This window comes from Diprion similis, chromosome 9, assembly GCF_021155765.1.
Source record: "Diprion similis isolate iyDipSimi1 chromosome 9, iyDipSimi1.1, whole genome shotgun sequence".
Taxonomy (NCBI): domain Eukaryota; kingdom Metazoa; phylum Arthropoda; class Insecta; order Hymenoptera; family Diprionidae; genus Diprion; species Diprion similis.
This window is the reverse complement of record NC_060113.1, coordinates 6,959,857-6,981,048: the sequence shown is the minus strand read 5'-3', so window position 1 is coordinate 6,981,048 and position 21,192 is coordinate 6,959,857. Positions and strand designations below refer to the sequence as shown.

Sequence of the window (21,192 nt, the reverse complement as noted above, 5' to 3'; positions counted from 1 at the left end):
GTTATTTGAGTAATTGTTTTTTCAGTGTTCAGTATTAGAAACGAACAAACGAAAATACGGTTTAACTGCCAGGATTTCAAAGGTTATTAAAACCTGAAGGGAGTTTGAAATCGAATTCAATGATACCCACTGAAATATGAGACGGTAGAAACGTATCGGAGTGATATTTTATAGATAATAATTCGAAGGTAGTTTATTCTAGTGATATTTCTTCTATAAATAAATCATCTTAAAACGTAATATAATCAGACCAGAGGATTTCGTTATCAATTCTTACACTAAACAATAATTTATATAATTACATAAAATTATGATATTGGTATAATATATGTCAGTCAGAGGTTTTAAAATTTTACGACGAGATATCAACTTCTTCAATAGTTGAAATCAAGTTATCCAATCCAAAAAGAAATCCTTCCTCATGATTGCCTTGTTCCCAACCCGATCTGTGGGTTAATATCTGACCGTCAGAAACTCTGTAGGTCTTTGCAAAGTCTATCAGCCAAACTCCAACCTTGTCCTCGTCGTATATCATGAAAATGCTGCTGCCGATTACCTTTAAAAGAGAATAAATGGGTTTCATATTATTAATCGTTACAATAGTGATCAAGAATACGTTCTAATTATAGCATTACAGCGTCAAGAGATACGAACTTACCTCATGGGTTTGGAAATACATCGACTGTTGGAATTTGACCCGAAGATTTTTGAGCCGTTCGAGTAATTTTTGTCGAGTATTTTCACGACCTTTTAAAAATACGGCCATCGTGCCGAGAACCTCGTTATGAGACTTGACCCTCTTTAGGTCGGTGATCGGCGGTGCACCGGGAAGCTTCATAGCCTCGATTCTGAAACCGTGACTGCAAGTGGAACTCTGTTGTTCGCGAAACTGCATGTATCGCAACTTAGTAACAGCTCGCTGCTCGTGTTCCTGAATAGTAGGAGCATCCGGGTCGACGGCGACCATTTTTTGATAAAGGTCCGGCCTGGCCGTGGTCTTGGAAACTTCGGACTCGAGAAAGGTACGCGTTCCCATTTTAATGTCCATCACGTGCGGGTCGTTGAAGCCGAAAAGTAGGTCTTGAAGTTCGATAAACGTATCCCCTTTGTACTCCACCTCGCGATAATACCGTGGCACGCAATCTCTCATCGTTTCATCTTTGCTCAGCGCCTCGTATACCATTCTCTCGGTATTCTCCGCGCCTCCCGTACGCCTTTTCCACACTGTTCCAGGTCCAGCTGGAGCAAAACCATCCGGATGTCCCGATAATTGAAACCACGACTTCAGGCGGTTCTTCAGCAACACGTCGCTTGCTGGGGCCGTAAGATCCAGTGCATTCTGGAAACATAGGAATAATACATTATTAAAAAAAAAAATCGAATTTATTTACTTCCGATACAGGATATCATCCTTCGTTTTTTTCTCCTTCTTTTTTTGTATCTTTCTCGGTTTTCTTTTTTTTTTTTTCAAAAGTGAGCCATAAGAGTGGCATATACCATGTGCATATTATCGTAACCTTGCAGATTAATTTCTGACTTAGTGGGTTTTTCGTGAAAGTAAAATCATGAAGAAACTAATCTTGCTGCCCTGAAATTTGCCAATAAACATCGATGGATAAATTGCACTAGCTAAAAATTATTGTAGAGCCAAAATAAAATCGTAAGTGAGTAAACGGTGGCCATTTTGATTTTGTCCCGGATTGTGAACTCGAATATCAAAAATGAATCGGCCAAGAATTTGAATCTCTATATTTGTATAAAAAATTTATCTTCGCTCAGAGATGTTACGAAAATACTGTTATCAGTTTTGAAAATTTATTCAAATGTACAATTATGCTCGATGACGAAATTTTCCGACTCATTAAGAATTCATGTATATTTAACCAACCAGATGAAAGGGGGTTATAAAAGTACAAGGATAAATGAAACATGAATGGATATAAGACGTACCAGAGCGAGAAATTTTAAGGATAAATCTTCATCTGGCATGGATGTGTCGGAAAGCACAAGGGGGAATTGTTCGAGTCTTCGTACCGTTGCTGGATCATTGGGAAGTTTCGAGTTTGCAGAACCGGATCTACTGCCGACGGAAGTGCTCCTTCTCCATTGTCGGAAGGCGGTAACTGCAGAATACGAGCCCGGATTTTCTTTACGGCGCCGCTGTTCCTTTGGCGAAGCCGATTCATGCCTTAAACGTGATGGCTGCTCCTTACTCGAGGGCTGTAAGCAAACAAACCTACTAAGAATTTAACGACGTCAAACGTGGTACAGATTTCTTGAATATCAACGGGGATCGTCTTATGGCGTCATGCATTTAGGTTATAACGATAATATATAATGTGAAAAGTCGTATTACGTGTTGGGGATAAATAAATGAGACTGGTTGGATTGATTTCAGCACATATTGGCACACGAGGATCGATGTCGTAAGTGAAAAAGTGTAAAATAAAATAAATGGAACAGAACAAGAGCATATCTATGTACGAGTTTGCGAGTTTTTTTCACAAGAGTGCAGAATAAACCAGGGAGACTCTGAACTCATTCGTGTTCATAATAATATGCATTATATAAAATATTGTGTCTATACGATATAATTGATTAGCGCTAAAGTTATTTCTCGGTCGCATAACAGTACGTATTATATTACAAGCAGAAAGACTTAATAGCCATAATAAAAGAAATTAACGAAACGAAGTGACGGTTTAAGAAAGGTGCCACCTTAACTTCCGAAACTTCGAATTTGAATAATTTTCTTTCACACCAAGGAGAAAACAAATTAACAATAATTCTGTACACTCAATGTATGCTAATAATAAAACTGACAAAAATTATTATTTTATACATCGTTACGTTTTATTATTATAAGTTTTATTCGTTATTGTCTGTATAATAAACGTATACTGCCTATTTATATATTTTATCAATTTAAGGGGACATAGTTATCTTTTTCCCGGCACTCGTAAAATAGGTGAGGGACCGAAAGATAAAGATATTATATACGATAGTGAGACAGACGCAAGTGCGAAGAATAAATTCTCAGAAAGTATAATTAGTTGTATCTGCATACCTACGTATAATATACGCATTGTCCTAGTGACAATGCCGCGAATGCGTGTGTCTGTGCGTAAAATACGAAAAATTAATTTTTCACTCTAGGTTGAAATTGGAGAAACCATCATTTCGTATGATGTTACATGCAATACTGGTTATATAATACGTACGCAGATCATCGATCGTACACAGTATAAGGTAGCACTCCACGATAACAGCGCCACTCAACGAAATGCCCGAGGTTCGCAGCAATTCTATGTATACAGTCTAAACTCTTATTCCAAAAGATGGAGAGAAAAAAAAAAAAAAAAAGAGAATGATAAAAAAGTGAACAAAGTCGTAAAATTTCGTGACTTTTCTCAAAGTTGCAATCTGTTATTATTCTCTTTACCCAATAAACCGTTGTAATTCGTATGTAATATATATGACAATCGTCAGTGCGAATCTAATTCCATAATTGACGATTTTTTTTCTATCTTACAATTAACCCTTTGAGTCATAGCGTCAAGTATTCTTACCGCCTATTTCATATCTATGTTTTGTGTAATTAGAGAATTTTTCAATATATGTTTTTCTTTTTTTTTACTAATACTACTACTGCTAGGTTTTCAATACTCGAGAGTAATTATTGCGATATAATGTAAATTGTTATTGTTGGCAAAGAATTGATTGAAAAAAATCGTGCAAATTGAAGGAATAATTCATTGCCGGGAATATTACTCCCTTACAAATACACATGTTTTACATAAATTATAAGTTTTTGTGGTTACTGATAGGGAAATTCAAGATGGCCGATCAAGTCAGAAGCCCTGAAAACTCTTGACCATATTTTTTTTACCGGATTCGATTAAATTTGAAATTTTTGTCCGCTGTATTAGATCCGCCATTTTGAATTTTTTAAATCTTGTTTGAGATTACTATCTTCTTATAAAAATTGACTCAGCTCAATACGGTGTGACTCAAAGGGGTTTAATTCAACGCAGTTATACACTAGATGAAATTTGATTTTTTATTCCTTCAGATATATCGACATTCGATATCGATAAATAAAATTTATCCCGCATTGCACCTGCTTTGCTTGCACGATCAAGTTTGTGCTTTTCAGAGTCCAACGCGAGTTACAGGAAACTGGTGATAAAATATTGTGTAGGTATATAAATACTGCAACATGCGAGAATGACGATAAGGTTTTTGAGTGTTATATCATACCGCGGTTTATACCCCGTGTCCATAAGAAAAGTGCGCACTTTATGCGCGTGCGTCAAGTCGTTCGAATTTTATTGGCCGACAGTTACCACGTGCTCGTTCAGCCGACGCAGTACCAATCGCGACTGTCAGAAAATGTCCCTAGAAGTACACCGTTAGCTGTAGGCTCCTAGGGACATTTTCCGAAGTCGCGATTGGTATTGGATTGGATTGGATTGAATTGGTATTCGGCGAATAAAATTTGAACGATTTGACGCATGCGCATAAGGTAAAAATATACAAATATGAATTGATTTAATTTCAAACGTTTCTTCGTTTTTATTCACTTCTTTCTTTCACGCTTTTATTCACCATAAACTTTTCATTTCTTTCTCTTCATCGTCTAACTTGTCAACAAATTCAAGCAATTGCGTCTACCACTGTATTACATGAGAAAGATTTTACTGCAGAAACATGATTACACGATATATATCGCTGTAGGTACTATAATACTGCAAAGAAGAACACTAACTTCGTTTATTTTTCTTGAATATCAAAAAAAAAAAAAAAAAAAAAAAAACAACAGAGGAAGAAAAAGAGAAAGAGTTGAAATGAAAAATGAAGAGAGAATGAATCGAATCTGTAATCTGTACAGCCGGTATAACATAAAATTCCGAATCGACTAGATAACTGTTCGTTTCAAAGCCATTGTATGTATATGCATATATATATATATATATATATATATATATATATATACATCAGATTTAAACAATGCGTTATACACGAGCGAGCCGTAAATGCTTGTGTATGTGTGTGTGTGTGTGTGTGTGTGCATAATGAATATTGTTTGTTACATACACCGAGTATGTAGATAAAAATTTCGTAACAAGATCGAATCACATATATTCACGACATAACGAAACGAATTCCGCATTATATACCGCATAAATATTTAATACGTAAACTGATATAGTATATATATATATATATATATATATATACCAACACATAATTATGTGGTACATAACAATACGTACGAATGTTATAATATTCAAATTTTTCTTTAGGTATATAAATTATTTGTATCGTCTTCAATATAAGAAAGGATCATATCACGCCAACGTCAAAGGCAAATTCTTTGGTACGTGAAACATTGATATTATTTTCTCTTAAACAAGTCTTCTACATTATGAAGACGTGGATTCTTTCTCTTAACCATAATATAAATAATACTGGAATTATACTCGAATCGGATTGATTCAAGTATTATAATTATTCGTTATAATAATTGCGTCAGTACTTTTATACATACATAAACAGACACACACGAACATATATATTTATATATATCTGTATATATCTTATGAAATTTTTCCATTTTGTTTCTTTCCTCTCGTTCTTAAACATTAACGTTCTAAAATTTTATAAGTCCTGCAATATGAGATAATTACCAAAAAGCTGTTGCAAATTCGGAAAATCCATCAGGGCCGACGTTATTTATATTGAAATCGTGTATTCCCATAGAAAACTATCTGTTTAATAATTGAGCCACCGCGTATGTAGTTACCATAGACATTAAACCGTGTACAACCTTCGAGAATTGTATTACAGAATCGCGACCTGACTATAAATCGCAAACAATCATATAATGTTGCAAATTACTTGAATTTTTGCACACCATAGTTCTTCTTATTGTTAATATTCATCGCGCATGTGGTTTCTTCTTTCCGGTTCAAGATTATGCTATATTACAGGTACAGAGTCAGAAATTACCGACCGATACCGACCGAGTAAGATACGTCACTTATTTTGATCGATATCAGTGTCTTCGTGCATACATGAGGTGAAAATACCGCAGATAGAGCAATTTTTAATGTACATATTCTCAAGCAATATCGAACAAAAATATATTAAAAATCTTTTTGTTCCATGCCGTGAGAATAACAAAAGAAATACCGGCATTTTGTTGACGCGGTCGGTAAAGACGGGCTCTATACAATATACAGCATCCTCTTAACGATCGATCATGTGTATATATATATATATATGTTTAATTAACAGGAACATCTTTCTTTCTATAATAATTACAAAAAGCGATATTCGATTTTAAAAGTATAAGAATTAAATTCGATTGCTTTGAAAAGTGAACAGAAAATGCAATAATTTTATCATCCCTGTGCTGCAGAGTTGTGCAAAAAAAAAAAAAAGAAAGTTTATTATACATCCTGCAACGGTCGATGTTTATTTTTCCAATGTCTCCGTATTCGGTTTTATTCGTTTGCTGCATTTATATTTATTTATAACCAGCTATTCCTTCAGGTGTGATAATACTTGAAGAAAAAGGAAATATTCCTCGCACACCTACATTACCTTCATTTAAATAATATTTAGTATTCGTTAATCGTCATATTATAATATTAACACGGTATCGTATAAGCTTTTAAAATATTCTCTTCAACAATAATTAATTCAATGTTTCTCTTCATATTTACAAACAATTTATAGTTACTTTCTCTCTCTCTTTCTCTCTCTCTCTCTCTGTCTTCCTCTCGCTCTCTTTGATACGAATGACTCGTGAAAGAAATTAATGAGTTTAAAATCTTTAAAAAAAATCTCAAAATGTAACGCGAATTAAGAAATGCAAAAAATTTCTCTGCAATTTATTCGCACGTATAATAAGTTTACCATTCAATACATGACGATAATTTGGAAAATTATTTAAAAAAAATACACATATATACATATATATATATAGGGCATTCCACGTCAACTCAGTAAACAGTTGACCATAAAAATTTTTAATTTCACTAAAGATTTTCCCTCGGCAAATACGAGCCTTGAAAAGCTTGCGAAATTTTTTTTTTATATCAAAATTTAGTGTAATCAATTACGTGTCAATTAACTTAAAAATTCCTCTCTTTACCTCATTCATATATGAATATACATATAATTGATAAATGAAAATATACCGAACATTGTAAACCTTGCAAGTAAACTATTCACCTGCCGCCTTTTGCATATTCCGACGAAAATCATCCGGCCGAGCGACTGAGCGCATTGCGAATTGTGAAAAAAATAAAATTGGCAAAAAAAAAAAAAAAAACAAAAAAAAAAGAAAGAAAGAAAGAAAGAAGAAGAAGAAAAAAACCGAAAACAAGTGATTGGTATGGAAAATAAAAAGAACACCGACCGACTAAACAGACGTTTGATAGTCAGGACACGGTAAGGCGAATACATACATCCGTATACTTACATACATGGTATAAATAAATAATTATGCATTGCCCGCAGAGGTTGTTTTATTTTCATACACAACGTGGGGCGCATGTAGGTACATAATTCACAATATATAAAGATGATCATCATTCATTTCCGTGTACACGAGACCCCCAAAATTCGTCGTTGATACTGCCTTACATATATATATATATATATATATATATATATATATATATATATTATATCTATAATATCATAGGCGAATAGCGATGCGAAGTCAACAACCGTAGTTCGCGCGACATAAGGATATACTATAGATATGCATATGCATACATATATATATATGTACACAGTATAATAAACCTACTTATAGACTTAAGTGTTGCAAAAACGTACCGCGCGAGGTTTGATTTTGAATGATAATCGCGTGCGAAGAATAAAAATAAGAAATAAAAAAAAAAAGAAGAAAAAAATAAAAAACCAAACAACAATGAAAACATTTACTCCTCGTACGTACTTCTAACGTCCGGCTATCTTTAGAGCAGACCTCGTTTAGGATATTTTAAATATAAACTTAGTGTACGTATTTACGTATGTATGTATGTATGTATGTAGAAACACGTATACATACACATACATACATATATACACATATATATATATATATATATATATATATATATGCACGATTGCAAATTAAACGTATTTATTTAAGATGTGTGTGCGTGTATATAATTATATATATATATATATATAGGCGTTGAAAATAGTGTGTGACTCTATATTGTGTACATACAAAGCGTCTAATTACTGCACACAACACACAAATACACACACGCACACAAAAGTCTAGTATACCTGCGCATATCTCGTTTTTCAACGACAAGGCAAGGTTTCCTATACATATATATATATATATAATACATACATAAAACACAACAAGGTTGATGAAATTTGGCGTAATGACAAAAGTTTTTTATTTTTTTTTTATTTTTCTGTTTCTTTATTCTTCTTCGTCTTTTTTCTATCAATTCGTTGCATGCAGAGCGTGAATTCAATCCGAGGCATCGACATCCACGCTTGTAATGGCCATATATAAGACAGTGTTATATGTTTAAATATAATTATACAGGTTTTTAGTGTGATTTTCATCCGAACAAGACTTTGACCTGTGGATAAAATTTTTTTTTTTTTCCTTTTTTCTTTTGTTTTCTCAACTTCACGTTTATACAATATATATATATATATATAGTATATATATATATATATGTATGCAAACGTTATAATAATTTATTACAGACGACGGCATTGAGACTGTCCGCGAATTGCATTATAGTGAAATGATTATCTATATATATTGTATATAGGTTAAAATATGTAATATATATGTATACACGTATGTTATTGTTATACAGGATTACGAGGCTCGACGAGAAGAAAAAAAAAAAAAAAAAAAAAAAAAAAAAACAGAAAAAATCGCATCTCGTTCTTCGCTCAACGAGACGTCGCCTCCGCCGATTTCCGTTTGGCAATTTTAAACACCGGAAATTTATCCCACTTGTTATAAAATCTGAATATTAATCAAACGTGAGAGGAAAGAAGAAGAAGAAGAAGAAGAAGAAGAAGAAGAAGAAAAAAAAAAAAAAACTTCGCACTGCGTAGCGCACCTGCGTATATGTATATTCCGTTTGTATAATATGATATTTTTATGAATAACAATAGATTGAAAAATCTCATTTTCTAAAAGAATACAATAGGAGATGGTCGGTGGGTACAAAAAGTGTGGGCTCCTTAAGAAAATAATATTTGAAATCAAAGTAAAATCTTTACTTTTCATATATAAACAATTATATTCAATTGTTAATCTAACTTTTTCGAGAAAAAAAAAAAAAAAAAAAATGTAATCATAAATGAAAAGTTCAGTATATTATTTCACTTTCACGAGTTTAAGAGTAAATAATTTTTTTTTCATATTTCATGTTATGATTACGTTGTGCAATTACTCGAGTGAATAATTTCCGAATAATTCATACTTGATAAAAAGTTTGAGCGTTTCGTTTTATCCTTAAAGTTATTTAAAAAAATTTTAAGGAGCCTACTTTGCCCTTAAATTTTTTTCAAATATTAAAAATTTTAAGGTACCCTCCCCCCCCCAATATTATGTAACAAGACGGATATTACAAACACGCGAGGCGAAAAGAATGACAGAGAAAGAGAGACAAAAAGAAAGATTTAATAATTTATTATAAAATTGGCACGTCTTTGCTAAAAATATGAGGAAAAAAAAAAAAAAAAAAAAAAAAAATTATGCACAAAGTTTGTACAAATGACGAGTATACTTAAAGCAAGAAGTAAGAAAGAAAATAAAAGAGGAAAAAACGCATACACCTACTTATTAAAGTAAAAATACTGGGTTTCACCGGAAACATATATGTATATATATATATATATATATATATATATATATATAATTAATAACATGAAAAACGAAATACAAACTTAAAAATGTACAAGTATAAGTGAAGTGAATTAACATAATGTTAAAAAGGGAGGGAGAGAGAGAGAGAGAGAGAGAGAGAGAGAGAGAGAGGCACATTATTATTTTGCCAAACGTTATTTAATGTTTACCGATTAGCGCCAACCGTCGAAAAGATTCGTGCTGTGTAAAGTGAATACGATTACAAGCTACCAGTTGTGTATGAATGTAAATTCTATACAACAAAAGTGTTTTTTCATAATTATTCAAAAATTTATTATACATACTAGTCGTTGGTCAAAATTAATGGTCGTCAAAGTAGCGAGGAAGACTCTCAACTTTATACAGCAAAAAGTATACGAATATTAAAATCCGAAAATTTTCAAATTCTTACAAAGAAGTGTATACGAGCTTAAGATCAAGTGTAAAAAGTATGATACATATATAGCAAATTCGTCGTGATCCAATAACCGCGTTTGCCTACGAGAGAGAGAGAGAGAGAGAGAAAGATAGAAAGAGAGTGAAAGAGAATTGTTATAATCGTACTGCGTTGTAGAGTTTTGCAGTTAAATTTTTAGCACCGTGCGGTAGATAATAAGAAAATTTAAATCGGTATACCTTGAGAGACACCAGCGATAAGCGGTTGTATAATTAAAAATAGTTATACAGATTAAACACTAATAATTCTTAAAGCAGTGGTTGATCGTTTCGTTTCGTTTCGTTTTTTTTTTTCTTCTTCTTAATCTTTTTTCTTCTCTCTCTCTCTCTCTACACCAATCTTCACGCTACTCTATACACCTACGACCGGCAAAAATATAATTTCAATTTAATTCCTTATCAAGGATCGTAAAACTGCTTGATAATAAGTTTACGTGTTTCGTTCACAGAGAGAGAGAAAGAGAGAAAGAGAGAAGCGGAGAAATATAATAGAAAAAAGAAAAACGTTTATAAGAGTGAGAAGAAAAACGAAAATGAAAAAAAAAAAAAAAATTGAAAAATTGAAAAATTCTTCTAGTCACATCTCACCGTTATTCGTCGATTCTACAAAAGCAGAGAATCCGTTGAGATTGCAAACTCGTTAATCAACTCTTCGCATTCTTCACGGTTCGTTGAAAAGCAATCAATTTTTTTTTTTTTTTTTTATAAATCTAGCAAGAAAGATGAGAAGAAGAAGAAGAAGAAAGAAAAAAAAAAAGAAAATGAAAAGGAGAAGGAAAGAAAAAACGAAAGAAAGAAAATCGACGTCGTCGACGTCGTCGTTGTCGTCGTCCATCTTATCGCATTTACCAATTAACTTTATCGCTGATGTGTGCAGTGCAGGTAAAGCTTGGTTCAAATAATACAAGATAAATTTACGACTTAGATTATGACACGTACGTATGTACATATATATATATATGTATATGTAATTTACGTTTCACTCCATGAATCCGATAATATATTTAACGGTAATCAATCTCTCGACAGTTTAACGTTTACGCATACGTATCGGCACGTATTGCACATATGAGAGAAAAAAAAAAAAAAAAAAAAAAAAATACATAACGAAATATACGTATAAAATATAATAATAATAATAATAATAAAACGAGATATTGATATCGATTAAAAAATTTTCTTTTCACTTTTTTCTTTTTTTTCCAATGAATAATAAAGTTAAGTTATTGCCCATAAAAAGCAAGACTGTTATGAGGTAAAAAAAAAAAAAAAAAAAAAAAAAAAAAAATTTCAGAGTAAAATATATATATATATATATAAAAAAAACCCAGCGCAGTTGAAGAACGACACACTTTTTTTTTTTTTTTTTATATTATATATGTAACATAAATATATATATATATATAATTCTGACTCCTCTCAGTTCTCTGATTTCGACTTCGAGAAACGCTTTGACCGATTCCTAAGTAAGATATGAGATTGACGTAGGTAGTTTCTCCGTTTTTTTTTTTTCATCACACACATGTGTACACATGTTACACACAGGCCCATATAATGTGTGCTTTTATATATACATGACACTACGATATAGTTCTCGGTGGAGGGGGGGGGGGGGGGGGGAGGTTCCATAACCGTTGACACACATATATATATATATATATAATATATAATATATATACATATATGTAATACATGAATATGTATATAGGTGGATAAGACGTTTACAATTAGTTTGTTATCGAAGTTGTAGGTAATTGAGAGGCGTTTATTTAAAAACGACATTATTTTCACATCTCTAGTTTGATTTCTTCCTTCTAATTATCTTCGTCCCGTTTTTCTATTTAGAATTTACGTAGTAGGTAGTTTCCGCTGTGTCTAATTGCCGTTTCCGACTAGCGTGTTATATTATATAAAAACTTTCTGATTCTTCTTCACCGGTATTGTTTTTCTTCAAAATACAATAATATGATTAATAAGCGTATACCACGAACAGTTGTTCAGAATATTGTTGTGCGTATAATAAGAGTTGGTAAAAAAAAAAAAAAATTGTCTGCGTATATTGTATTTGCGATTGTGTGTATATAGTGGGGGAACAAAAAAAATATCACCATGAAAATACGTATGGTGCAGGTATGTTATAGTAGTACCAGCTTATTATTAACTATTGTAAGTGGAATTTTTTTTTTTTTTTTTTTATTTTTTTTTTTTTCATTCGAAAATTCGCAAGTCAAAGAGCGGTTGAAATAAAAAAACAAAAGTACAGGAGGCGTATTGAATTTTAATAAAATGAAATAAGATTAGGAAACGATGGATGTGCGATATAGACTGCAGATAATAAAAAGTTTATAAAATTGTTCGATTCTATACAGATATCAAAGATTTAATACTATATACATAGATAATTTTGCTAATCGATCAATTAAAACTTTAGAATTTATACGTGAGATATTTTTTCATCACACGGAAAGTGTGAAAAGATAAGAAAAAATACATTCGAATAGTTTCATGGCAATCGAAACGATGTAATAATAGATTTAAAAAAAAAAAATGCTGCGTTGATTACATTCGGAAAGCGGAAATAGGTGGAACAGATGAAAGAGTTTTTTTGTCTGTAAAAAAAACACATATCACAGTATAGATCACACATACACACACACACGCGTGTATTCACGAGGCGTTTTGTATAACGTTAATGTATATAACATGACTCGTTATGTCGAATGAAAATCAATCAAGTCGTTTGTCCGGAATTCAGGATACAAATTGATATTATTCATGATATATGTATAAATATACGTGCGTAGTTTGTGTAACGCGTTTTACGGGTACGCAAAACCATCGTCGGGTGTTTGAAAATGATTTATAAAAAGCGATTATATGCGTGACGAAACATCGCCTCGTTCGCGAGTCGAATACCATGATTATTTCCTTAAAACTCGACGGTTTTTGCAACGGAATGTTTGTATGTATTATTATATATCGAAAGGTCTGCTGATATATATATATACGATGCCTCATTGAAGTGAGAAAAACTCGAGTCTTTGTCAGCTGTTTTGTTTACCGAATTTCGCGTCCAGGTTATTAAATTGCTAAACATCACATTCGCGTTTAATAAAAAATAAAAACTCAACATTGTTGGTACTACTTGCACGATTCACAAAACATCAGAAAGACACGTTTTCTTCAATAAATATTTGATACTAGAAAAATATAGGTAATAACGTTTTTTTTCAACATTTGAAAGAACAAATTTCTTAATCTGATAGAAAAATAAATGCATAAGTAAAAAAGAGAATGAAAAAAAAAAAAAAAAAAAACTTTGTGCAAGTACACTCGCGCAAAAGTAAAGAAAAAGAACGTTCGCTTCACGCGGCCTCGATCTCGAGGTGAAGATGAGAATTCCTTCCTGCATATCCGGATGCACTTCGATGTCCGAATGCAATATATAGAAAAGTACGCATACAAACATAGTAGAAAATCTTGATTAATTATGAAAATACATGTAAGAAATTATAGATTTTTAATTTGTAAATCATTAAATAGGTACAGCCACAAGCTGATACTGTATAAATGTATATCCAATGTGTGCATGTATATATATGTTTGTGAAATAAAACAAACTACACAACCGAAAGAAAGGATGATCAATGAATGATTAATGTCTTCGAGCCTGAGTTATAAATAGCTCTAATCATTGTTATTCACATTGTACCTAATAAACTTCAAGCAACGTGTGATGCGCGTGCTGCGTAGAGCAAATGTGTAATATACGTCACACAAGTATAAAAGTTTACGTATGTCGTTTGTAGTAGTTTTACAGACGCACGCACGCATAGACAGGAAAAAATTTCTCTGACTATAAAAATTTTCTCTGACGTACGAAATTTTGATGAGCTAATTTGCGTGTGGCGTGATTCTGATCGGTAAACAATGAGGGACAACTATTGTCACTGCGGTTGGATTATCAATGAATCTGGATGTTAATCGTCACACATCAACAATATGCTTATGCCTCCTTCGCAGAATTTATCAGACTGAGAAACAATCATCGAACAATTGGGTTCAAAACACCTGGAATCAACCAGTTCCTAATTTAAATTGTCAAATTGCAGGCTTCGAAAATACGGGCAGCTTGACTCTGCGGAATCTTTTTGCGGATCAATAAAACGCTTCAGCCGATCTCGGCCGTGTGATACAGGAACGCAAAAAGTGTGAGGTAGAAGTGAAAAAGGCCATTGAATGGATGAGTAAAAACGCAATAATTCGCAAAAACTTGTCCGGATTAATCAGCCTGTTAATGTTTAATATCGTCTAATCAATATCGGCGTGAAACTTCGATGGGATATAACAGTTTTTTAACCATCCCGAATGAAAAAAAAAGTACGAAAAGAAACTTATTGGCACACTTTTTAAATGATTACAACGCTGATGTAACGTTTACAATAATTTCTCCATCAAAATCGCGTGACTTAAAGCCCCCCTTTTTACGTAACTCTTGATTTGATAATCGGCAAAGTGTATACGAGTAAAAATTTCTCCAACAGATTAAAACTTATTACACGTTTTTTTCTCCGGGGAAAGGTATTAGCTAAACACACTTAAATTTGAAAATTATATGTATAGGGAATTGGTTTTCCCACGCGACGGACGCTAAAACATCCACAGAGACTGAAGTTAGCTACGTTACGTCGCGTTGAGAAGTTTTTTTTTTCTCTCAAAACAACACGGCTTTATAGAATTGCAAAAATATTATTACGTCTAGCAGTATAATATATTGTATTTTACGAAATATATAAAGATTCGATTATATTGAAGTTAGTAAGGTTATCTTCTTTTGCTGAGGAAAAACCGTTATTAAAACAAAACACAATCACATTTCGAAATGAAGTTATATTTTCATCATATTGAAGTTAGCAACGTTATCGTAACGATTCATTCTAGATTTCGAATAAAAAACAAAACACACTCATACTCCGAAATCATAGTTCCTTCAAAACCATACACGAAAACATAACTACATAATTTCAACCTCGCAGTATATACTCGCATAGTTGCGTTAACGCTACAAGCTTCAACCTCATTTCATTGTCAGTCAAAGTCACGTGTGAATTGAAAAGCTCGACTGCACATTTAGGCGACATGAAATTGAGCGCGGAGAGAGCGGCCGAGCGTGAAGATCACCTGTCCAATAATCCAAACATCGAATCACGAAGGCTTACCTTGTTGAAGTGAGCCTGAAGAAGGCGTTCATACTGGTCGACAGCTCGCAGACAGAGCCTGGTGGTGAACGCTTCCATTCGGGCTGGAAGCGGCGCATGGCACACACTACTTGACATCGTACAATAATAATACCCTCCGAATATGACGAGGAATCGGAACAGTCACTATAGGGTGTAGCCGTGGTGTTAGGTAGAACAATTTCCAGTGGTGAATAAATAACGCGAAAAGTATCAGTATCAGCGAAGAGGAACACTTGTTATCACCCACTAACCGTCTCGGCATTCGAATGAGACAACACGTGTCTCTTGGGAGGTATATATATATATATATATATATATATATATATACAGACGTGCGACGATATGTTGCGTCTTGGCACTGCAGACGAGAGGAAACTCGACGCTCGTCTCTTCTCCGTGGTCGGATTACAACTGGAGGCTTAACGCCTGGCCTTTCGAACTAGTCTCATTGCGCCGGTTCGCTCCCACGTTACGAGCCACCGAACTACACCAACAGTCCGACGATACTCGTAGCTGACTTCACTCACGTATAGAAATTGCCACACGGTTTCAGTCCGTTCAGTCCGACGACGATGTAGTCGCTATGCCGCTCTACGATCTAATCTTAAAAAATTATTGGTAAAGATCGATTAAGTTGGTTGGAGACCTTTATCTTGGTCTACTATTGAACATATCAAAAGTCCTGATCTCTAATTACACGACTCGATCCGCCATCTTGAATCGTAGGTGGTTTAATTCGGTTTTTTCAGCTTATCTCGCCAAGTATCGATCCTATCGTCACAAAGATTATTAGAAAAATTGATGCTCTTTTTACATCTTTTTTTCATTTATTAATTTATAGATCTTTACTAAATTATTTTTTCTAACCGCTATATTTTTATATAATTTCACTGGACTATAACCTGCCGAGCACTGCTAGTTACTCTCATTGTTAGCACCACGAGGCATCATCGGATAGGCTTCGGTTGTGCAAGCTGCTACCGACGTCACTTTATCGCCAAGCCGAGTTCGTTTGTTTCCTTTGTTTTGCTCGCCATTTTGCGATGGAGGATTCGAGAAAAGCACTACTCGACCCAGAGTGCAACGGTCTCTTCGGAACTAGTCTGCCTTGTGTTTCAGACGAGGAGGAGAAATTTACTTGTTCGACTTGTAAAAATGCATAAATGCATTGACCTTCCGGCTAACTTGTTTCGTTCCGAAGTAAAATGCGAGTTCAATTCTATACGAATTATGTGAAAATGACTGGCGATGCAACTGACGCGAAAAAAATGGGATGCATTTTGTTTCGGGGCGAAACAAAACAAGTTAGCCGGAAAGTTAAGGCATCTATGGATTTTACCGTTCGTCAATGGTTTCTAATGGCTAATTATTTTTTTGGAATCAAAAAACTGAAACAAATTTTCTTTCCATAGATATTTTACACGTCCGTGATCAACTTATGGTTTGTTTCTTCAGTCATAAACTTTACTTAGAAAGGAAACTCGTCCCAGGTTTGATTCCAAAGAAATAGTGAGCTACTGGGAATCCATTACTGTTGTCAGTATCAATCGTATCCGATTTGAAAAGCAACGCACGGTGCGACTAACGCACTGTATTAATCGATACCGGAAATAATAAACCTTTCGATGATTCGAAGAAAAGAAATGATTGTCAACTTCTAGCGATGTGCAAGCTTGTATAACTTTAATGTATAACGAACCAATGGAAATGAAAGAATCACTATTAATTTGATATAGCCACTTCATAGTGATATTGAAGGAGTTGAGTTGGTAAAAACGGTTTAGTGTATTACGATTTTTAAGAGAAATACGTACAGTTACACTAAAGTCGCGAAGTTTAACCTCATAACTTCTCCTGACTCTTTTCGCGCAGGCATGAAGACAGCTGAATATACAGCTAAGCTGCACAATGGCGAACCCTGGACGCCGTAAAAACACGTCTGAGTCAAACCTTTCTCGTTTGTTTGCTGATTCGCAAGACTAATTTTGACAATAAATATTACCCTGTAGTCTTTCTTCCAGGTCATTCGCCCAAATTCTGCATGCGCATACTACGGCTGACGCGATCAGTAAAGATTGAGTGTAAAAATGGAGAGTCGTTCAACTGTCACATACTTTAAAAAAAAAAAAAACGTTGCTTTGTATGGAAGGAAAAAACCGGCGGTCATTCCGTATGCAAACGTACATACAATGAGACACTCGGTTGAAAAATGAGCTGCAGGCAGCTGATTATCCTTACGACGAACGATGCTCACCGATCTGCTCTCTAAATTTACAAAACGACGAGGCGACTGGACTGCTCAAGTAGAGCTTCCTCTTTGACCCATGGACGAGGGGTTCTCCAGTTCATCGTTGTGGGAAACGAACACTGTGGTTCCTTCTCGCGGTTAAGAAGATTATTTTATTCTTTAAGCAAAGCTTTATCATCTCTGTAACACGATAAAAGTGGTGCTCGTCTGAAATCATCGATTTCAGAGCTAGGGAATGTGATCTCTCAGTAACTACCATCGCTTTTCAATTTATCTAATGGTGTAAAAATTATTGTTATTATTCAAACTTTGTACACATGATGTATGATAAGAATTAACTTTAAGAAAAAGTCGTCCTGTAATAAGCTTATTGATATTATACGAAGAATCCTTATTGTTAGCCTTCCAACAACCTTCAAAGGCGTATCAACTGCACGATCTTAATCTTACAGAATAATTTTCGTATCCAAAGTTCGATTTCACGTAACCAACCATATTGTCTTCGAAGTACAATGGGGACCTCGTTCGATTCCACATACGCTATAAATGGTACAAGTTGCACGAAGTGGAGTAAATTATCGAATGTTTCGTATAAATTTATCGAAACACGAATATTATATGTTTTTTCTATCTTGTTTGGATTCTCAAACTAAAAACACCGGCTCATTTGTATATTTGTTCACATGGCGTAAAGAGTGGCTTTTTTCGTGCCATCGTGATAACAAACATGCGCGAAGAGAAGAGGGAAAAGGTATAATGCGAGGCTACTCACATCCGAGGGAATCAGTGGTCTTTTATTTATTTGTTTTTGATTTTTTTCTCTTTTAACAAGCAGCGGCTTGCACAAATTTTTGCGAAAACCGAAAGTGTTGACAAGCCAAGCAGAGCGAACCGAGAGTGAAGAAAGTACTTACGCATGTCTTGCATTAATATCCACGTAAGTTGGTTAAATAATGTATGGGATGTACCATTTGAATCAGTCATGAATATCGTTAAAGTTAACGAATTCCGGTCCCTACTTATTCCGATGAATTCATGAACGCGAAGAATATACGCTCATTGCGAATACTCATCTAGAGATTATTCGCATTTTCGCGAATTTTCGATCATGATCGTTGATTCTTCTTCGTCACGTGTTCAATGAATCTTGTATTATTACTCAGACAATTCCTGGAGTCGAGACTCTGTCGTGACATCTAAATCGTACAAGTTCCGTCTCGCGCGGTTAGACTTGCGGTAAAATCAGTTAATTTTTATTCTGACGTAATTTTTCTCCCAGAAATAATTATAACACTTAAACTATCAGGAACCTCTGTACATCAAATTTAGATGAATTGAAGACGATCGTCGTTTCTGTACCGCAGCGATCAATCACTGTCTGGACGTGATATTTCGTGAATCATTGATCAAAGCTTCACGATTACTTGCAGCGGTTTTTTACGAAATACTTTTGTAGATATAATCACGTATGACTGTTCGGGAATACTTTACTCCGAAGAACGAACTTTGAACACAGAAACAATTTCCGATTATAAAATATGCATTGTTATTTTGCAATGTATGTAACAAGTTTTTGACTAATTTTAATGGTGGTAGCTGGTGATCGTTCGACAAGTGTCAAAATTGATCGAATTCCTTGGTGAAAATAATACTATTAATTTGCATAAAAATTTCTATGCACAAGTATAGGATTTGGGCCGATTCATAGTGTTTGAACTTTGGTTTCGTAATAATTCCTAGTTTTTCGTAGATTATCGTCGTTTTTGATAAATAAGTGTAGATTGGCTCGCATTTGATCGATCATTTTTTTATACCGTAAACGTTGAAATAGATCAAAGTTTTTGTAAAATATCGTAGGATTCCTGGTCTAGTAGAATATTGAATTTTAGTTTTTTTTTTTTATAAGACTGACTTATTGAGATAAGGTGAGTTCAAAAATATAAGAGAGATGCGACATAGAGCGGAGATTCAAAAATAGTATCTCATACTTTCTTATCCATATTCGTAACCTTATCGATTTAAATTGAATTCTAAAATGGTCGATCGTCACAATTTTTACGAAACATTATTAATTTTTCACAGACATTCATAAAGAGTCGTAGTTTTCTATGAAAAAAGTACAAAAAAACTACAATTCTTGATGAAATTTTACGACTAGCTCTTTCTTCTATAGTTTGTCATAAAAATCATTTTCACCATGCTTGCATTGACGATATATGGATTTGCGAAATAGCGGATGTAAAAGTGGATAACCAAGATCGCATTAGCACAAAGATGAGGACATACGGATGATGATCGTAATATCTGTGTAATTGTATGATGTGTAGACATATATGTGCAACAGTCTAGAAGAAGTTGTAGGTCAAAGCGTGCGTCAATTGGTGAGTTCGGTTTATCTGAGCTCAGGCGTTCCGCTAAGCGTGGAAAAGACGCGGATGTGGATCGTGTACGTGCGTGAAAAGAGACCGCCAATCTGTAAAAACGTTTAACGTGCGGTAAGTGCATTGCGGGAATAATAATGAGACATTCTGTATATTGTATACAAACGAGGAGGGGGGGAGGTACTTTATTACGGGGTCTCTTCTGAAAAAGAGACGTGAAACCATGGAATGACGCTCCACTAGACCCATTATGTGGATGGAGATTTCTTTGCAGATAAAATTTAACCGGCTGACAAATGAGCTGCGAGATAGAACGTTGAATCTACAAGCAACCAGTGAGATAACCAGCGAAATTATTCCACGTGTGCATACCGGTATTATATTTCTCTGCAATTTATCCAGCATCTTTATTAACCATTAAAGGCATCATGAGAGGTGGTATTAAAGGTGTGATATACTCAAATTCTCAGGTGTTGTACTACGTTTCTATGTAACGGAGTATACCAGCCAACATTGGAATTATCAAGTACACATTAGCCGAGCTAAGGTATGTATGCATGAATTCGTATGTATGTACCACGAATTAGTATTTATACTTTACTTAACACTTGTGCTATAAAACGATAAACTCGCAGATGTCTACAAACATTTTCCGTAGTCACTCCTATCGCCATTCAAATACGTACTTGTATCGTGTAACAACGGTTGTGCTTATTTTAGCTATCTCAAAAATGTTGAAGCATCTTGGTTTGATGCTATTTTAAACCACACGTCTTTAGGCAATATGGTAGCGGACAATGATATCTTGTTAAGGACGAATGAGTAGGAAAAAAGAATAAATTTTTCTGCTTGGAGAATCTCTATAACTATTATTGGAGCCAATGATAGAGAAGACGAATGTCTGAGCAGAATCTGGTTACACGAGCTAAGATATCAGCAGTTTGAGAAAAG

The 21,192-nt window shown here is 34.1% G+C and overlaps 1 protein-coding gene across 3 annotated transcripts; it reads right to left on the bottom strand.

Moving 5' to 3' along the window:
- Positions 1-178: 178 nt before the first annotated feature.
- LOC124410344 (inositol-trisphosphate 3-kinase homolog) lies at positions 179-15,906 on the bottom strand. Of its 3 annotated transcripts, none has more exons than XM_046888626.1 (4): positions 15,592-15,906; positions 1,951-2,236; positions 659-1,339; positions 179-556 (listed from the first exon to the last, which is right to left on the bottom strand). In XM_046888626.1, exons 1-4 carry the CDS (start codon positions 15,687-15,689, stop codon positions 353-355), a joined length of 1,269 nt encoding a protein of 422 aa, XP_046744582.1. In that variant the 5' UTR covers positions 15,690-15,906; the 3' UTR covers positions 179-352. The 3 variants fall into 3 exon arrangements, with proteins under 3 accessions (XP_046744582.1, XP_046744581.1, XP_046744583.1); XM_046888625.1 differs by having other exon boundaries at positions 1,951-2,220; XM_046888627.1 differs by having other exon boundaries at positions 2,035-2,220.
- Positions 15,907-21,192: the final 5,286 nt, after the last annotated feature.